The sequence below is a fragment of the Ictalurus punctatus genome, chromosome 4 (assembly GCF_001660625.3).
Source record: "Ictalurus punctatus breed USDA103 chromosome 4, Coco_2.0, whole genome shotgun sequence".
NCBI lineage: Eukaryota > Metazoa > Chordata > Actinopteri > Siluriformes > Ictaluridae > Ictalurus > Ictalurus punctatus.
In genome coordinates, this window is record NC_071284.1 from 20,471,047 (window position 1) to 20,488,219 (window position 17,173).

Below are 17,173 nucleotides of genomic sequence, written 5' to 3' on the forward strand. Positions count from 1 at the left end.
CAAAAATTCCAGCAAGCCAGGTGGACAATTATGCAAAGTGCCTTCAAGATGTTATTTCTGCTAAAGGGGGCAATACTAGCTTTTGAAGGCTTACTTACTGTACTTACTTTTTCCACAGAGGAATATCACATTGATATTTCTGTTGAATACATGATTGAAAAAGCAAATGTTCCTTGTGGGTTCGTTCAAGTATATCACCTTTATTAATAGGTACCATTTCAAATATGATCAAATGTACCCATGTGCAAATATGTCAAAAAGCCAACAGTTTCCATGGGGTGTACTTATTTTTTTCACATGAATGTATTAGGCAAGAAGTTAACAGTCAGTTCTCAACGTTGATGTGTTGGAAGCAGAAAATATGGGCAAGCGTAAGGATCTGAGTGGCTTTGACAAGGGCCAAATTGTGATGGCTAGACGAGCCAAAATGGCAGGTCTTGTGGGGTGTTCCCAGTATGCCGTGGTTAGTACATATCTAAAGAAGTCCAAGGAATGACAGCCAGTGAACCGGCGACAGGGTCATGTGTGCCCAAGTTTCACTGTTGTGTGTGGGGCGCGAAGGCTAGCCGGTCTGGTCCGATTCCACAGAAGAGCTATTGTAGCACAGATTGCTGAAAAAGTTAATGCTGGCTTTGATAGAAAGGTGTCAATGCACACAGTACATCACAGCTTGCTGTGTATGGGTCTGCATAGCCACAGACCAGTCAAAGTGACCTGTGAAAGAGGCCACTGCCATTAGGGAATACTGTTGCCATGAAGGGATGTACTTGATCTGTAACAATCTTTAGGTTGATGGTACATATCAAAGTAACATCACATGAATGCCAGGACCAAGATTTCCTACCAGAACATTGCCCAGAGCATCACACTGCCTCCGCTGGCTTGCCTTCTTCCCATAGTGTATCCTGGTGCCATCTTTACCCCAGGGAAGCGATGCACATACACCCGGCCAGCCACATGATGAACGTGCTTCATCAGACCAAACCACCTTCTTACATTGCTCCATGGTCGTATTCTGATGCTCACTTGCCCATTGTAGCCGCTTTCAGCAGTGAACAGGGTCAGCATGGGCACTCTGACCAGTCTGCAGCTAAGGTTCTGTTAAGGTGTTCTGACACCTTTCTATCATTGCCAGTAGAGCTGCAACAACTAATTCATAATAATCGAGTATGATAATCGCTGTCAACGAATCTCATTATTGATTAGTTGGTCTGCACGTGGCACGGGGGAGATTTACTCATCCGAAAACACACTTCGGAGAGTAAATACTAAAGTTGTGTCCCAAATGAAGTACTATACACTTACACTTGGCACTACCATCTAGTGTGTGGATTTTAGAAAGGTAATATCATCTCAAATATAACACTAGCATTTTATTATTTTTTTTACTTACCAGGAGTATAAGCCACGACGGCACATGACGTCATACGCATGCTAGCATTAGCAGACACCCAGAGTCACCGATAATGACTTTCTTCAGTTTACTTTCTATCAGCGTTACCTTTTATTTCCAACATGACCTCCGTCACCATCAGACGAAGGCGAAATCGTCACATGACTGAGGAAGAAAGTGTGTAACCTCCAAGTCCTCTAAGACAGTGCTCGCAATATGATTGCCGCTGTAAGGAGTCTACCATTCGAGCATGTGCCGTGTGTAGCGCATATGATACAAAGGGTGATCACCGTGGTTTTACGGGACAGTGGATTTGACAGCGGTTTAGCCAAGTGCCGTAAAATAGTAGGATACTTCAGACACAGTCCCGCAAACACCGCAGAGCTGAAAGCTCAGCAAGCCTCTCATGGACTAATAGAGGAGTCCCTCGTCCAGGATGTACAGACGTGCAGGAATACAACTCTTGAAATGATAAGGCGGATTAAACACAACAAAGATCCACTGAAAGCAGTGCTGGCACAGCAGAAGCACAACTTCGCCATGCCTCCTCAGCTGAATATGACAGGTTGGCAAAGTTGGAAACGATGCTGAGCCCTGCAGGTAATGTGATTTCTCTGTCTTCTCCAATTCTACTGATAAAAATAAGTCATTTGTAAGTCATCTAGACACAGTTTAATGCCTATACCCTAAATAGATGCCATCTGAATGAAAACTAGTCATTAAGTCAATTGTGTGGTGCTCTGTTTGCACTGTAGGTATATCACTGAGCTCCTAGGTGGTGAAAAGTATATATCCTGCTCTGTGGTGCTACCTGCACTATGTCATCTCCTGCGTACAGTGGAAGTCTATGATGTTGACCCTACCTACATAGCGCGCTTCAAGGATGCATTCACAAAGGACCTCAATGGATGAAAGGAGAACTGAAACCGGTGGTGGTTAAAGGTGGCAACCGCTCTAGATCCTAGGTTCAAAAACCTTAGGTGCTTGCCCAGAGCAGAGAGGGGAGAGGTGTGGCAAAAGCTGAGCGAGATGCTGAAGGATAGAGAACCTGCACCACAGACCTCTGGAGACAAAGTGGAGCCAGAGCCACCAAAGAAGAAGATGGCCCTCCTATTCATGGGATCAGAGTCGGAGTCTGATGAAGAGGTACTGGCCACGGATAAATCTCTAGAGAGGTACAAGGCAGGACCCTGTGTCTGCATAGAAACATGTCCACTACAGTGGTGGTCATCACAAGCAGGTACATATGGTAAGCTGACCCATATTGCAAAAAGGTACTTGGCTACACCTGCCTGTACACCTACACATAGAAACATGTCCACTACAGTGGTGGTCATCACAAGCAGGTACATATGATAAGCTGACCCATATTGCAAAAAGGTACTTGGCTACACCTGCCTCAACAGTGCCATGTGAGAGACTGTTCTCTTTGCCAGGCCACATTCTGCAGAAGAAGAGTCAAGAGCTCTATCATCTGAAAATGTCAACAAGCTAGTCTGCCTGAGCAACTGGTTGAAAGAAGAGTTAACTGTATGATTGGTTGACAGGAGACATGTTGCACAGATGCACACGGACTGAAGTAATTATCTTTAACCAAGAATGTAGAGACTGTTCACTCTGTCTCTTCAGACATTATGGCATTTCATTTCTAAAATAGGTCTACTTGCTGTTGCGTTCATTTGAGTTGATGTTACTATACAAAAAATTTACAGGTAAGCTATTTGTGACTTTGTAGCAGACATTACTTTGTAACAGTTGTTGGTTTCTGCTAAATATGTCTGCAGTTCAAATGGACTCAAACAATTTGAGATTGCTATTGAACACTTGTTAAACATGTTAATGTTAATGGTTGCGATAATAAAACTGAAGAATCTGTTTCCTTAAACCAGTTTCTCATGCATTTATTTATTTCAACACCGCACGTTTAACAGTAAATCTTAGTATTTTAAATTTGTGATTAATCACAGCCCCTGACTGTGATTAACTCGATTAAAATTTTTAATCGATTGACAGCACTACTATATATTTTTTATAGTATGTAAGCATTATTTTTATGGATGCACACAAAGCACCCAGTTAAACTACAGTCCTACATTAATAATATATATTCTGGTGTGTGTATTGGGTTCTTTTCTGTTTTGGTCAAACAGTTGTGTTAAGTTTTAGTCTGAAGTTATATTTGTAACACTCAGTTTATGGATTTTATTTTAAATAAAAAAAATGGTACTGAAAGCTTGCCCCGCCCCATCTGATCAACCAATTAATCGAAAAAATAATCGGCCAACTAATCGATTTATGAAAATAATCGTTAGTTGCAGACCTAATTGACAGCATTTTCAGCCATTTGTGCTACAGTAGCTCTTATGTGGGATTGGACCAGACGGGCTAACCTTTGACCCTGTTGCCGGTCCTTTATTGGACCACTTTTGGTAGGTACTAACCACTGCATATCAGGAACACCCCACAAGACTTGACAAAGTCACTCAGATCCTTATGCTTGTTCATCCATTTTTTCCTGCTTCCAACACATCAACTTTGTGAACTGACTGTTCACTTGCTGCCTAATATATCCCACCAGTTGACTTGTGCCAGTGTAACAAGATAATCAGTGTTATTCAATTCACCGGTCAGTTGGTTTAATGTTATGGCTGATCAGTGTGCATGTGTGAGTGTTCGTGTGTGTATTCATTTGCACTATGGCACAGTGCGACATAATGTGATCCCATATGTTTTCTTGCAAGACTTATTTCCCTTTTTAGTGCATGACCTGACTGCTCATTGGTGGTTAAGTGAGTGGGTGCAGTAGAGGATTTGAGGCTTTCCTTAAAAGATGGCCATGGAGGACCAGGAATCATCCTCTGTGTGGACTCAGAACCCCAGTAATGAAACCAACAATCCAGCTCAGGTACATCAGTCCCAGGATACTTTATAAATTCCAGCTTAATACTGTCTTCTAAGTTTCATGCAGGGTTTTCAAATAAATTTGTGTCCGGTTTCTTTAAATGTCTTACTTACAAAATCTCTGAATAAGCAAGGGTCATTACTGAATACTGAGAACATTATTTTTTTAATGCTTAGCTTCAGGGAGACAGCATCTAAACATCCCAGTTCACCAGAATGCTCTGTACCTGTGAGCCCTCTAGATCTGTTCCCTTACCCAAGAAACACTGTTTACAAAAGGCTTGACTAAGCAAAAATTTTTTGAGCCTAGACTTGAACACTGAGACTGTGTCTGAGTCCCTAACACTAATTGGAAGGCCCTTCCATAACTGTGGGGCTTTGTAAGAGAAAGCTCTACCGCCAGCTGTAGCCTTCTATTCGAGGTACTAACAAATAGCCTGCACCTTTTAATTGAAGTAGGCATGGTGGATCATTAAAGTCCAAAAGTTCTCTCTGGTACTGTGGTGCGAGACCATTTAGTGCTTTATAGATCAATAGTAGTGTTTTATAATAAATGTGAAATTTTACTGGGAGGCAATGCAGTGTGGATAAGATAGGGGTGATGTGGTCATATCTTCTGGTTAGGACTCTATGGACTCTTGCAGCTGCATTCTGGACTAACTGGAGTTTGTTTATGCTCCTACCGGAACAACCAGACAGTAAGGCATTACAATAATCCAGTCTAGAGGTGATGAAAGCATGAACAAATTTTTCTGCATCATGTAGTGACATTATATTTCTTATCTTAGTAATATTTCTGAGATGAAAAAAGGATATCCTAATAATATTGTCTATGAGCTTCAAATGAAAGACTGGAGTCAATCACACCAAGGTATTTTACTGTTGCACATGTTGAGATACTATGTACTCAGAAAGCTTACTTCTAGCTGCATGTGGTCCTAGTACAACTGCTTCTGTCTTGTCAGAATTAAGTGATGGGAAGTTAATAAGCATCCATTGTCTGATGTCCTTTAAACATTCCTCAACTTTATCAAGCTGGTGTCTGTCATCTGGCTTTGCTGAAACATAACTGTGTGTCAACAGCACAACAGTAGAAGCTAATATCATCATGTTTACAAATGATTTTAAATTATAATAATAATTCCTTAGATTTATATAGCGCTTTTCTATGCACTCAAAATGCTTTACTTTGTGTGGGGGGAAATCTCTTCAACCACCACCAGTGTGTAGCATCCACCTGGATGATGTGACAACAGCCATAGTGTGCCAGAACGCCAACCACACATAAGCTATTGGTGGAGAGGAGAGGAGTGTGATGTAACCAATTCAGGAATGGAGATTATTAGGGGGCCATGATAGATAGGGGTCAATGGGGGAATTTTGCCAGGATTTGATAACTGCTACTTTACATTATTTAGGTACATAGCCAGTGCTAAGAGAAGAATTGATTATTTTTAAAAGGAGTTTGATTGTGTCTGGAATTGTCTGTTTTAAGAAACATATTGGTAAGGTATCTAGTATACAAGTTGATGATTTTGATGAGGAAATTAGTGAAATTAGTTTGGTCTCTTGAAGGGGAGTAAAAATTCTAATTGTTGATCTGATATTATTATATTATGTACAGGTTAGTTATAAGTCTGTCTGGTTTTAAATTAATAGTCTGACTTTTTTGTCTAATATTTTTAATTTTGCCAATGAAAGAATTCATGAAATCACCGCTGCTGTATAATGATAGTGTGCATGTTTCTGTTGTGGTGTTATTAATAGTTAATTTTGCTACAGTATTAAATAAGAATCTAGGATTATTTTTGTTATCTTCAATTAGGATGGAGAGAGAGATTGATCCAACAGCACTAAGAGATTTTCTTTAGTTCGGGATGCTCTCCTTCCATCCATCCATCCTCAACCGCTTATCCGTTATCGGGTCGCGGGGGCAGCAGCTCCAGCAGGGGACACCAAAGTTTCCTTTCCCGAGCCACATTAAACAACTCTGACTGGGGGATCCCAAGGCGTTCCCAGGCCAGTGTGGCGATATAATCTCTCCACCTCGTCCTCGGTCTTCCCCGAGGTCTCCTCCCAGCTGGACATGCCTGGAACACCTCCATAGGGAGGCACCCAGGGGGCATCCTTACCAGGTGTCCGAACCACCTCACCTGGCTCCTTTCAACGCAAAGGAGCAGCAGCTCTACTCTGAGTTCCTCTCGGATAACCGAGCTTCTCACCCTATCTCTAAGGGAGAGGCCAGCCACCCTCCTGAGAAAACCCATTTCAGCCGCTTGTACCCGCGATCTAGTTCTTTTGGTCATTACCCAGCCTTCATGACCATAGTTGAGGGTAGGAACGAAGATTGCCCGGTAGATCGAGAGCTTTGCCTTCTGGCTCAGTTCTCTTTTCGTCACAACGGTGCGGTAAAGCGATTGCAATACTGCTCCCGCTGCTCTGATTCTCCGGCCAATCTCCCACTCGCATGTCCCCTCACTCTTGAACAAGACCCCGAGGTACTTGAACTCCTTCACTTGGGTTACGTACTCATTCTCCACCCGGAGTAGGCACTCCATCGGTTTCCTGCTGAGAACCATGGCCTCAGATTTAGAGGTGCTAATCCTCATCCCAGCCGCTTCACATTCAGCTGCGAACCGATCCAGTGAGTACTGGAGGTCACGGACCGATGATGCCATCAGGACCACATCATCTGCAAAAAGCAGCGATGAGATCATCAGGTCACCGAACCGCAACCCTTCCCCACCATGACTATGCCTTGATATCCTGTCCATGAATATCACAAACAGGATTGTTGACAAAGCACAGCCCCGGCGGAGACCAACCCCTACCTGGGACAAGTCCGACTTTTTGCTGAGCATCCGGACACAGCTCTTGCTTTGGGAGTACAGCGATTGGATAGCCCTAAGAAGGGAACCCCTCACCCTATACTCCCTCAGCGCCTCCCACAGTAAACCCCTGGGGACCCAGTCATATGCCTTCTCCGAACCCACAAACACAAATAGACCGGATGGGCATACTCCCAGGCCCCCTCCAAGATCCTTGCTAGAGTAAAGAGCTGGTCTGTTGTTCCACAACCAGGACGGAATCCGCATTGTTCCTCTTCAATCCGAGGTTCTGGAATGGAGGCCGAGCCCTCCATTCCAGCACCCTGGGGTAGACTTTACCAGGGAGGCTGAGAAGTGTGATACCCCTATAGTTGGCGCACACTCTCTGGTCCCCCTTTTTGAACAGGGGAACCACCACCCCGGTCTGCCACTCCTTGGGCACTGTCCCTGACTTCCATGCAATGTTAAAGAGGCGTGTCATCCAAGACATCCCATCCACACCCAGAGCTTTCAGCATTTCTGGATGGATCTCATCAATCCCCGGGGCTTTGCCACTGTGTAGTTGTTTGACTACCTCAGTGACCTCCACCAGGGAAATTGACGATGATCCCCCATCATCCTCCACCTCTGCCTCTACCCTAGAGGGTGTGTTAGTTGGATTCAGGAGTTCCTCAAAACGTTCCTTCCACCGTGCAATTACTTCCTCAGTTGAGGAAGTCCCATCCTTACTGTACACAGCTTGGATGGTTCCCCACTTCCCCCCCCCGAGGTGGCGGATGGTTTTCCAGAAACACCTTGGTGCTTACAGAAAGTCCTTCTCCATGTCCTCTCTGAACTTCTCCCACACCCGCTGCTTTGCCTCTTTCACGGCAGAGGCTGCAGCCCTTCGGGCCTGTCGGTACCTTGCAACTGCCTCCGGAGTCCTCTGGGATAACACATCCCTGAAGGATGGCCTCCTTCAGTCAGACGGCTTCCCTGACCACCACGATGTTCGAGGATTACCGGCCCTTGAGGCACCTAAGACTTTGAGACCACAGCTCTCCATCGCAGCTTCAGCAATGGAGGCTTTGAACATTGCCCACTCAGGTTCAATGCCCCCAACCTCCACAGGGGTGACAGAAAAACTCCGCCAGAGGTGTGAGTTGAAGATCTCGCGGACAGGGGCCTCGTCGAGACGTTCCCAGTTCACTCGTACTACCCATTTGGGCTTTCCAGGTCTGTCCAGAATCTTCCCCCACCCCTTGGCCCAACTCACCACCAGATGGTGATCAGTTGACAGCTCTGCCCCTCTCTTCACCTGAGTGTCCAGAGCATGCGGCCTCAGATCAGATGATACGATTACAAAAATCGATCATCGACCTTCGGCCTAGGGTGCTCTGGTACCACGTACACTTATGAGCCTCCTTATGTTCGAACATGGTATTCGTTATAGACAATCCATGACTAGCACAGAAGTCCAACAACAAACGCCCGCTCAGGTTTAGATCAGGGAAAGCTGTTCCTCTCAATCACGTCTCTCCAGGTATCTCCATCACTGAACACGTGCGTGTTGAAGTCTCCCAGCAGAACTATGGAGTCCCCCACTGGTGCCCTATACAGGACTCTGTGCAGGGTCTCCAAGAAGGCCGAGTACTCTGAACTGGTGTTCGGTGCATATGCACAGACAACAGTCAGAGTTCCCCCCCCACACAACCCGTAGGCATGAGGAGGAGACCCTCTTGTCCACCGGTGTAAACTCCGTTACGGCGCTCAACCGGGGGCTTGTGAGTATCTCCACACCAGCCCAGCGCCTCACACCCTGGTCAACTCCAGAGTAGAATAGAGTCCATCCCCTATCCAGGAGTACGGTTCCAGAACCGAGACTGTGCATTGAGGTAAACCCCACCAGATCTAACTGGTAGCGCTCCACCTCCCGCACAAGTTCCAGTTCCTGCCCCCACAGAGAGGTGACGTTCCAAGTCCCCAGAGCCAGCCTCTGCCGCCCGAGTCTGGTCTGTCAAGGCCCCTGACCTTCACTGCCACCCATGTAGCAGTGCACCCGACCCCCACGGTTCACTCCACGAGTGGTGGGCCCATAGGATGGAGAGGGGGGTGCCACGTTGCTTTTTCGGGCTTTGCCCGGGTGGGCTCCATGGCAAACCCAGCCAACAGGTGCTCGCAGTCGGGCCCTCCCTCTGGGCCTGGCTCCAGACGGGGGCCCCGGGCTTCCTCCGGGCAGGATAACTCCTCCTCCCTTTGTTTTCTTCATGAGGGTGTCTTTGAACCATTCTTAGTCTGGCCCCTCCCCTGAGACCAATTTGCCTTGAGAGACCCTGCCAGGAGCACAAGGCTCCAGACAACACAGCCCTCAGGTTCGTAGGGACACACACATCTCTCCACCACGGTAAGGTGACTGTTCCCGGTGAGGGCTCTCCTTCCATGCTGTTTGAAATACAACCAATTTGGGTTGATGTCATTTGCGTTCTAATTTTTGGGTGGTCTGTTTTAAGCTGTGTGTGATCACTATACCAGGGTACTAGCTTTTTCTCTCTAATGATTTTTGTTTTAAGTGGAGGTACCTTATCTAGCATGTAGCAGAACACTGATTCTAAGCATTTGGTGGCCAGATCAAGTTCTTTGGGATCAGACGGTGATCCAGTCATAGTAGATAACTCTGGGAGATTATTGATAAAACTCTGTGCAGTAGCTGACGTGTATGTACGTTTGACGTGGTAGCTTGGCAAGGTGCAAGTATTATGATTGAGACACATTTTAAGCAAGATAAACAAGATGAGATAAAGATCTGTGATAGCGTCAGTACAGTATAATATGATTAGTATAAGCCAAGTGTGTGACCACCATTATGAGTGGGTATTATTACATTTTGATTAACCCTTACTGAATCTAGAATGGACACAACCTCTGGGTCTTCTGGGTTATAAAATGAATATTAGTGTCTCCAACAATTAATGCTTTGTCTAAAGAAAGAGCCAGGTTCGAGATGAAATCTGCGAATTCACAAAGGAGGTTTGTAAATAATAATTAGCAGAATCAACTTGGTAGACTTAGTTTTTGTGGCTACATACGTTATGCTTCTATAAAGAACTTCAAAACTGTTGAATTTATGACTAGTTTTTTGTTGTGTAATGCCTAGATTATCATTATGAACGAGTGCAACACCTCTTCCTCTGCCAGTTAGACAAGGCTGATTTCTATAACTGTATCCTGGAGGATTAGCTTCATTTAATGCTATGTGCTAATTTGGTTTAATCCTCATTTCTGTTCAACAGAGTATATTAAATGATGGTTACGTATATAACCACGTTTCTATGAATTTTGGATGACCGCCAGAGGCGGTGCTTTCAGCACCTGGATGTCCATCACGTGTACGTGCAGGTCGAGTGTTTGTATCAAAAAAGTCACCTGTGAACTGGGTGACGTGTGCCGTTTGCCACGGTACTAAAGGCATGTTCACACCGGAAGCAACCTCTTGGCAATCTTCTCGTGAATCTTCCCAGTGACTTTCAAGCTCTGGCCGTCATCCGAAATTCATAGAACCGCGGTTACATACATAACCATCATTATGTTTCATTTATACTGACCGCCAGAAACGGTGCTTTCAGCACCTTGATGAGTAATACCAACAAGGTCACAAGGAAGATCTATGTGCCCCATAACAATGGCTGTGAAGCCGGGAGGAAAAAAAGGCTGTAGCCACTGTATTGTGCGAGATCACATTCACCCTATGGCAGACAAACAATGAATCTGACTGCCGGAATTCAGCAGTTGTTTGGATATAACACTCTAGTGCTCGCACTGGGCACAACAGGCTCGCACTCAACCCCTGCTCATCCTCCTGAGTTGGGGGCTCAAAAGCTGACAGAAAGAGGGGCTGGTTCATATAAGATGGAGAAAAAGTCTTTAGGAGAAATGAAGAGTTCAGCCATAAAGTTACCCTGTGTTCCCAGAACTTCAGTGTAGCCATTCTCGGCTTAATGATAAGGCATGTAACTCACTTTCTCATCTAGCCGATGACATGGATAAGAGGAAAGCTGTTTGTCATGCCATCTACTCTATTAGCTGCCATCTCAGCCATGCATATGTATACCTTGATGGTCGAGGCTACAAGGCCTCCATCAAGATGGGACTGGAGAAAGCTGAGGATTACCAGTATGGAACTGTGTGTTGGTTCCTGATTTTGTGCTTTGCACCACTCAGAAAAGAGCTTCAATCTGTTAGCGTACAATGCATTGGTGGAAGGTACATGGGAGTTGTGTATGGTCTGTACAACTGCTGGATCACACAGCCTTAATAATGGCTCTGGCCCTTCAGAGGCCAGACCCAAAATTGCAGCCGGGATGGTTTGGGTGCCAGATTCGACCCTCCAGCTGTGAGAGGAGATCCCTCCTCACAGGGTGGCACCATGGCTCCCTGTACAGTAATCTGTGTAATACTGGGAACCACACCCTCCCTGGCCATTTGGGGGCTACTAGAAGCACCTTGTGATTGCCCCTGAGGACCCTGTCTAGGGGGGGCAGTATCAACGGTAGTGGAAGGAAAGCATACAGCAGTCGATTTGGCCACGCATGGGCCAGTGCATCTTGGCCCAAGGAGCTTGTTGGTTCCCCCAGTGAAAATCAAAGGGGACAGTGTGTCATTGACTGTGAGGTGAAAAGTTCCACCTCTGCTCTGCCATATCTGTGCCAGATCGCTTGCACTACTTCGGGGTGCAGCTTCCATTCGCCAGGGTGGGGGCTGTGCCGAGATAGGAAATCTGCAGCTGTGTTTTGAGTGCTTGGTAAGTGCATTGCGATCAGGCTCAATAGGTGAGGATGTGCCCACAATAACAGCTTGGGCCAGCCTCAAGGATTGTTTGGACCTGGTGCTCCCCTGGTGGTTTATATGGTAGACCACAGATGTGTTGTCTGTTCTTATAAGGACATTCCTTCCTACCAGCACTGGAAGGAAATGTTTGATGGCGAGTCCTCTAGCTGGCTGCCCGTGCTGCTAAGCTCATGGAGCTGCAATTTATGCATGCTATCTCAGTCAATCCCTCTCTGAAGTGGTCAACCCCCAGGCAAGAGGGACATCTCTCATGGCCATCTTCTAGTTCCAGAGGGGCCAGGCAATCAATACATGTCATAAACATGGGTACCAGCAGTAATTACTATCCATGTGGTTTTCTGCGTATGACCACTTTGCCAGGTGCTAATTGAGCACAAAAAAGAGAAATATGTACACTTTGCCGTATCTCTCCAAATAATGAAAGAAATCCACAAACTAAATCACGCGGACGAAAGCAATCACCCGTTTCAATCAACCCCAATCAGGGTCGTTCTGTAGCCCGTCCTACCACCAACAAGTCAATTATGAAACTGAAACAGTGAAAATACTGGGGAATGATCTCTTTATGATCACTGTGCATTGTGATGCAGTATGGTGCAGTTAAGAGCGAACACGCTCACACTATAGCCAATAATTAAATAAATTCATGAACTAAATCACGGGGATGAAAAACAGTTCAATGAAGCCCAATCGGGTTGGGTTGCTTACTGACAGCATGCTTTCAAAAAATGAAACAACCAAAAATTGTGGGGACTAACTCCACAATATGTTAAAACTACGGGAGGGGATTCCAACCCGACCTCAAGTATTTTAGCGTTGCATCAGCGTTAAGGCGAGAAACACTAAACTGACCATGAACTGTAAACTGCCTCTTGCCGAATTAGAGCGTGCCCACTCCCACATGGCGTTGATAGCAGAGTCACTTACCTCTTGCTGGATAGCACACTGTCTGAAGTTAAATAATCACAAAAAAAGGCTGACCACAGTCTTTGGAGGACGAAAGTTCGTAGCTCCAACCCTACTTCAGGTTACAAGACTACCAGCGGTGTCTGCACTCCTGAATCCTGCTTACCAACGCAAGAAGATAAGTGGTCGCTTCCAGGGTGAACGTGCCTTTAGTACTGTGGCAAAAGGCACACGTCACCCAAGTCACAGGTGATTTTGTTGATACAAACACTCGACCTGCACGTACACGTGATGGACATGCAGGTGCTAAAAGCACAGTAGAAATGAAATAGAACTCCTGATCAGTAATGGTTTCATTAACAATAAGTGCTTTAGACATAAGCAATCTAAAGTCCTAGCTTCAGATCAAAGGTGCTGGCTGTGCCTGCATTATGATCTAATTTTATGTTAATTCGGTTACTAAAACAAACTTTCTGATTATTTCAACATTTTTGTTTAGCTTGGGGGAAAGACACAATCTCGATATTTGGGTACCTGATTGACAGTGCAGCTAGCAGATGTCGGTTTAGCCTGCTTGCCTGCTCCCTGACCTTGGCTCTGGATTGTCACAGATTAACTAGGCCTGTTCTGAGACTGTGCTTTTATGCAAGAAATAAGAGCAGCACCTTCCCAAGTGGGATGGATACCGTTCCGCCCTAACAGGCCCTGCCCTTAAAACTACTCCAATTATCTATAAAGCCCACTTTGTTTTGATGCACCACCTGGACATCCAGCAGTTCAGTGACCATAACCTGCTTTAAGCTACATTGCCATGCCGTTATCAGCTATGCAGTGTGAGGGTAAATAAACATTTCAGACACTTTTGTTTTTATGCAATATACTTCTACTGATTGGCACCCTGTCCAGGGTGTACCCCGCCTTGTGCCCGATGCTCCCTGGGATAGGCTCCAGGTCTCCCCGTGACCCTGAAAAGGAATAAGTGGTATAGAAGATGGATAGATGGATGGATGGATACTTGTACTGCATGCTGGCCACTTGAAATTTACATACACAATGTTGTTTGATTTTGTACTTATAAATATGTACAAAAAGTATGCAAACATAAACAAAGATGAATAGGATACAAAAAGTGTACGTTCCCCTCTTAAAATTGCAGGTTTTTATAATTAAATAAAGTAAACCAAGATAAATCATGTCACACCCTTTTCCATCTGATATAGCAGCCAATAAAATTCTAGCATAAACAAATATCAATGTTTTAGGAAAATATGGAAAAAAGAAAGTTTAAATAACCTGGTTGCATAAGCATGCATGCCATTTTTATAATGGGGTGTGTGCCTAAGCTCAGAAATATCCAGTCACATTTGTACTCATGTTCAAAAGAAATTATCATACACTTGCCATCAATTAAGTGATACTGATCAACCCCAAATAAAGATCAGCTCTTTTTGTAGGATTTTCTCAGCTTCTTGGTTTCATCCAACTGCTGCAAAGAGCTTACAAAACATGTTGAAAGGTATTGATCATGGGATACAAAAGAGTGTCCGAAACATTAGATTACCATGGAACACCATGATGGCCATCAGCAAGTGGAGAAAATGGAGCACCACAGTGACATTACCAAGAACAGGATGTCCCTCCATAATTGAGGAAAGGACTAAATCTAAATCTTCTCAGGGAGGCTGCCAAAAGACCTACAGCAACATTAGAGGTGCTGCAGGAATATATGGCAAGTACTGGTCACTTCCTGCATGTGACCACTATCTCTTGTGTTTTTCACATATCTAGGCTATAGGCTTGGGTGGCTGGACAGAAGCCCTTTCTCACAAAAAAAAACAAACAAACATCCAAGCCTACCTAAATCACCCCAAACCATGTAGCAAAATGTGTTATGGTCTAATGACAAGGTACAACTTTTTGGGCATAATTGTAAAAATAGTTTTGGCATAAAAATGAGTTAAAAACAAGGTTTATCACCCAAAGAACACCAAACCCACAGTGGTGGCAGCATGCTGCTATGCAGCTGCTTCTCCTCATCGGGGCCTGAGGGTCTATTCACGATAGAGGGAAACATGGATAGCTCCAAATACTAGTCAGCTTTGGCACAAAACCTGCAGGCCTCTATTACACAGCTGAAGAGGAAGAAACCATTTCACCTTCAAGCACGACTTTGATCCAAAGCACAAATCCAGCCAACAGAGGAATGGCAGAAGAAAAATCCAAAGGAGATTAAAGTGTTCCAATGGCCCAGTCAGAACCCAGATCTAAATCCTATCATAAACCTGTTAAATGACCGGAAGAGGGCTGTGCTCAGGAGATGCACAGATCCCCTCGCAATTTGATGGAGCTGGAAAATTTTTTACAATGAACAGTGGAATAAAATTGCCCAATCAACATGTGCTAAGTTGGTAGATAGAGTACTTTATTCATCTCCAATTTTGTAGAAAATTTGGTAGATTCTTAACCAAAATGATCAAGTGAAAGCAAAAGTGCTTTAACAAAGTATTAGTTAAGGCATGTGCGCACACATACTATCAGTTTAATGTATGTTTTTTTTTTTTTTTTCCCCCTAAAAGATTTCACTTTGTTTTTCACTTGAATTTTGTTTGCTACATCACGTTAAATGTGGGAAAAGGTCTGACATGATTTACCTTGGTTTAATTTTTTACATCACACAAATTTGCAATTTTAACAGGGGAGTGAAAACTTTTCTGTAAATCAAGACAATGAGTGATAATTGTGTCAGATGAGTGCGTCCTAGGTTTGATCTCCATTTGAAATAATATATTCTAGCCCATTTCAGTGATGCGTCCAGTATACGTCATCAGCAGAACTTTTCTCTCTACTGTTTTTGTTATTAGGAGGAAACGTGCCAGGAAGCCAGTGGAGCATTATGAATTTGAAAACACTAAAAAAAAAGAAATGTATAAATCACTAAAGCAGATCCCTGTCTACCTGTGCATGTGTGTGAGCATTAATTTGCCCGAATAATATTTATAGCATTTAACAAACGCTCTTATCCAGAGCAATTTAATGATGATGATCATGATGATTGTTGTTTGTTGTTATTTGTTTATTTTTCATTATTTTTGTTCAACCCTAATATTAATATTTTTGAGCTATAAAAGTTTAGCCTTCCCATCTGTTCTCATACATTCAGCACTGTGCTATTTTTATTTTTTCTGGTCCACTAAAGTATTTGGGAAAGTACTTTAGTGCCCCCTGAACTTGTTTACTTGCTTTATGTATTTTTTAAGTACATGTTCAGTGAATTTGTATGATGTATGTATGTATGTATGTATGTATGTATGTATGTATGTATGCTATTGGCTCTTCTTGAGTTTTTATAGGTTTGTAACTAGGTTTTCACGGCCATCTGTAGGTGCATTTTGAGGGTGGAACTGTGGCTCAAATTGTGTATAGTGGAGAACAGCCAGACCGAGGACAGCAGCAGGTTGTATATGCCGCAGATGGAAGTTCCTATACTTCAGTGGAGACTGCTGAACACACGCTGGTGTACATACACCCTGCTGATGGAGCACAGGTGATATAGGCTAACTTTTTTTAGATTTGAATTTGGCCCCTCTCTCTCTCTCTCTCTCTCTGATTTCTCTATGAATACACTTCATGTCTGCAATATACAGTCCCCTAAGAAAAAATTTGAGTGGCAAGCTTTCATTTATTGATACTTGCATCTAGATGTGTAAAACAACTTAGAACCTGGCACCTTTGATTGCAGACCACCCTAATTTTAGGCCGATCAAAAGTTTTGGAAAAGATTGTTTTGCAGAAAATTTAAGTAAATAACATTTTATATATATATATATATATATATATATATATATATATATATATATATATATATATATATATATATATATATATATCTCCCTTCCTTGCAATAACTGCATCAAGCTGACGACCCACTGTCATCACCAATCTCTAGCTTTCTTCTTTTTTGATGCTTTTATAGGCTTGTGATGCAGCTTATGTCAGTTGTTGTTTGTTTTAGAGGGTTTCTCTCTTCAGTCTAATCTTTGAGTGGTGAAATGCATATCCCCCTCATTCTGCTACCACTGTGAGTTACATCATCAATAACGGTTTGCTGCGGACCCAGTTATTTCAACGCAGTACATTTGCTCCTACTTCAACTAGGCATGAGGTTGAATTGGCTCTATCCAATCAGTCAGCTTGTGAAGACTTGACCTGGGATGCTCTATGTAGAATAACTGAACGTCATATATTTCTCAGACTCCCAGTAGGCGTTGGATAAGGGTCAGTCAAGTAAATCGAGCAATTTGTTGCTCAGGTTGCTTGAGTA

The 17,173-nt window shown here is 43.9% G+C and overlaps 1 protein-coding gene across 6 annotated transcripts in view; it reads left to right on the forward strand.

The window, feature by feature from the left end:
* Positions 1-17,173, forward strand: part of prdm10 (PR domain containing 10) — a 92,118-nt gene that overhangs the window by 19,786 nt on the left and 55,159 nt on the right. For 4 of the 6 annotated variants that reach the window (XR_008393898.1, XM_053678035.1, XM_053678034.1 and 1 more), the window contains exons 1-2: positions 1-4,298; positions 16,235-16,396. The exon at positions 1-4,298 is cut by the window's left edge and continues 1,568 nt beyond it. Coding sequence is in view for 5 of the 6 variants with exons in the window: in XM_053678035.1 (XP_053534010.1) it covers positions 4,224-4,298; positions 16,235-16,396 (237 nt within the window). In the remaining variant the exon portion in view is untranslated. The remainder of the gene's footprint in view (positions 4,299-16,234; positions 16,397-17,173) is intronic. The other 2 variants (XM_053678033.1, XM_047154985.2) reach the window with 2 other exon arrangements.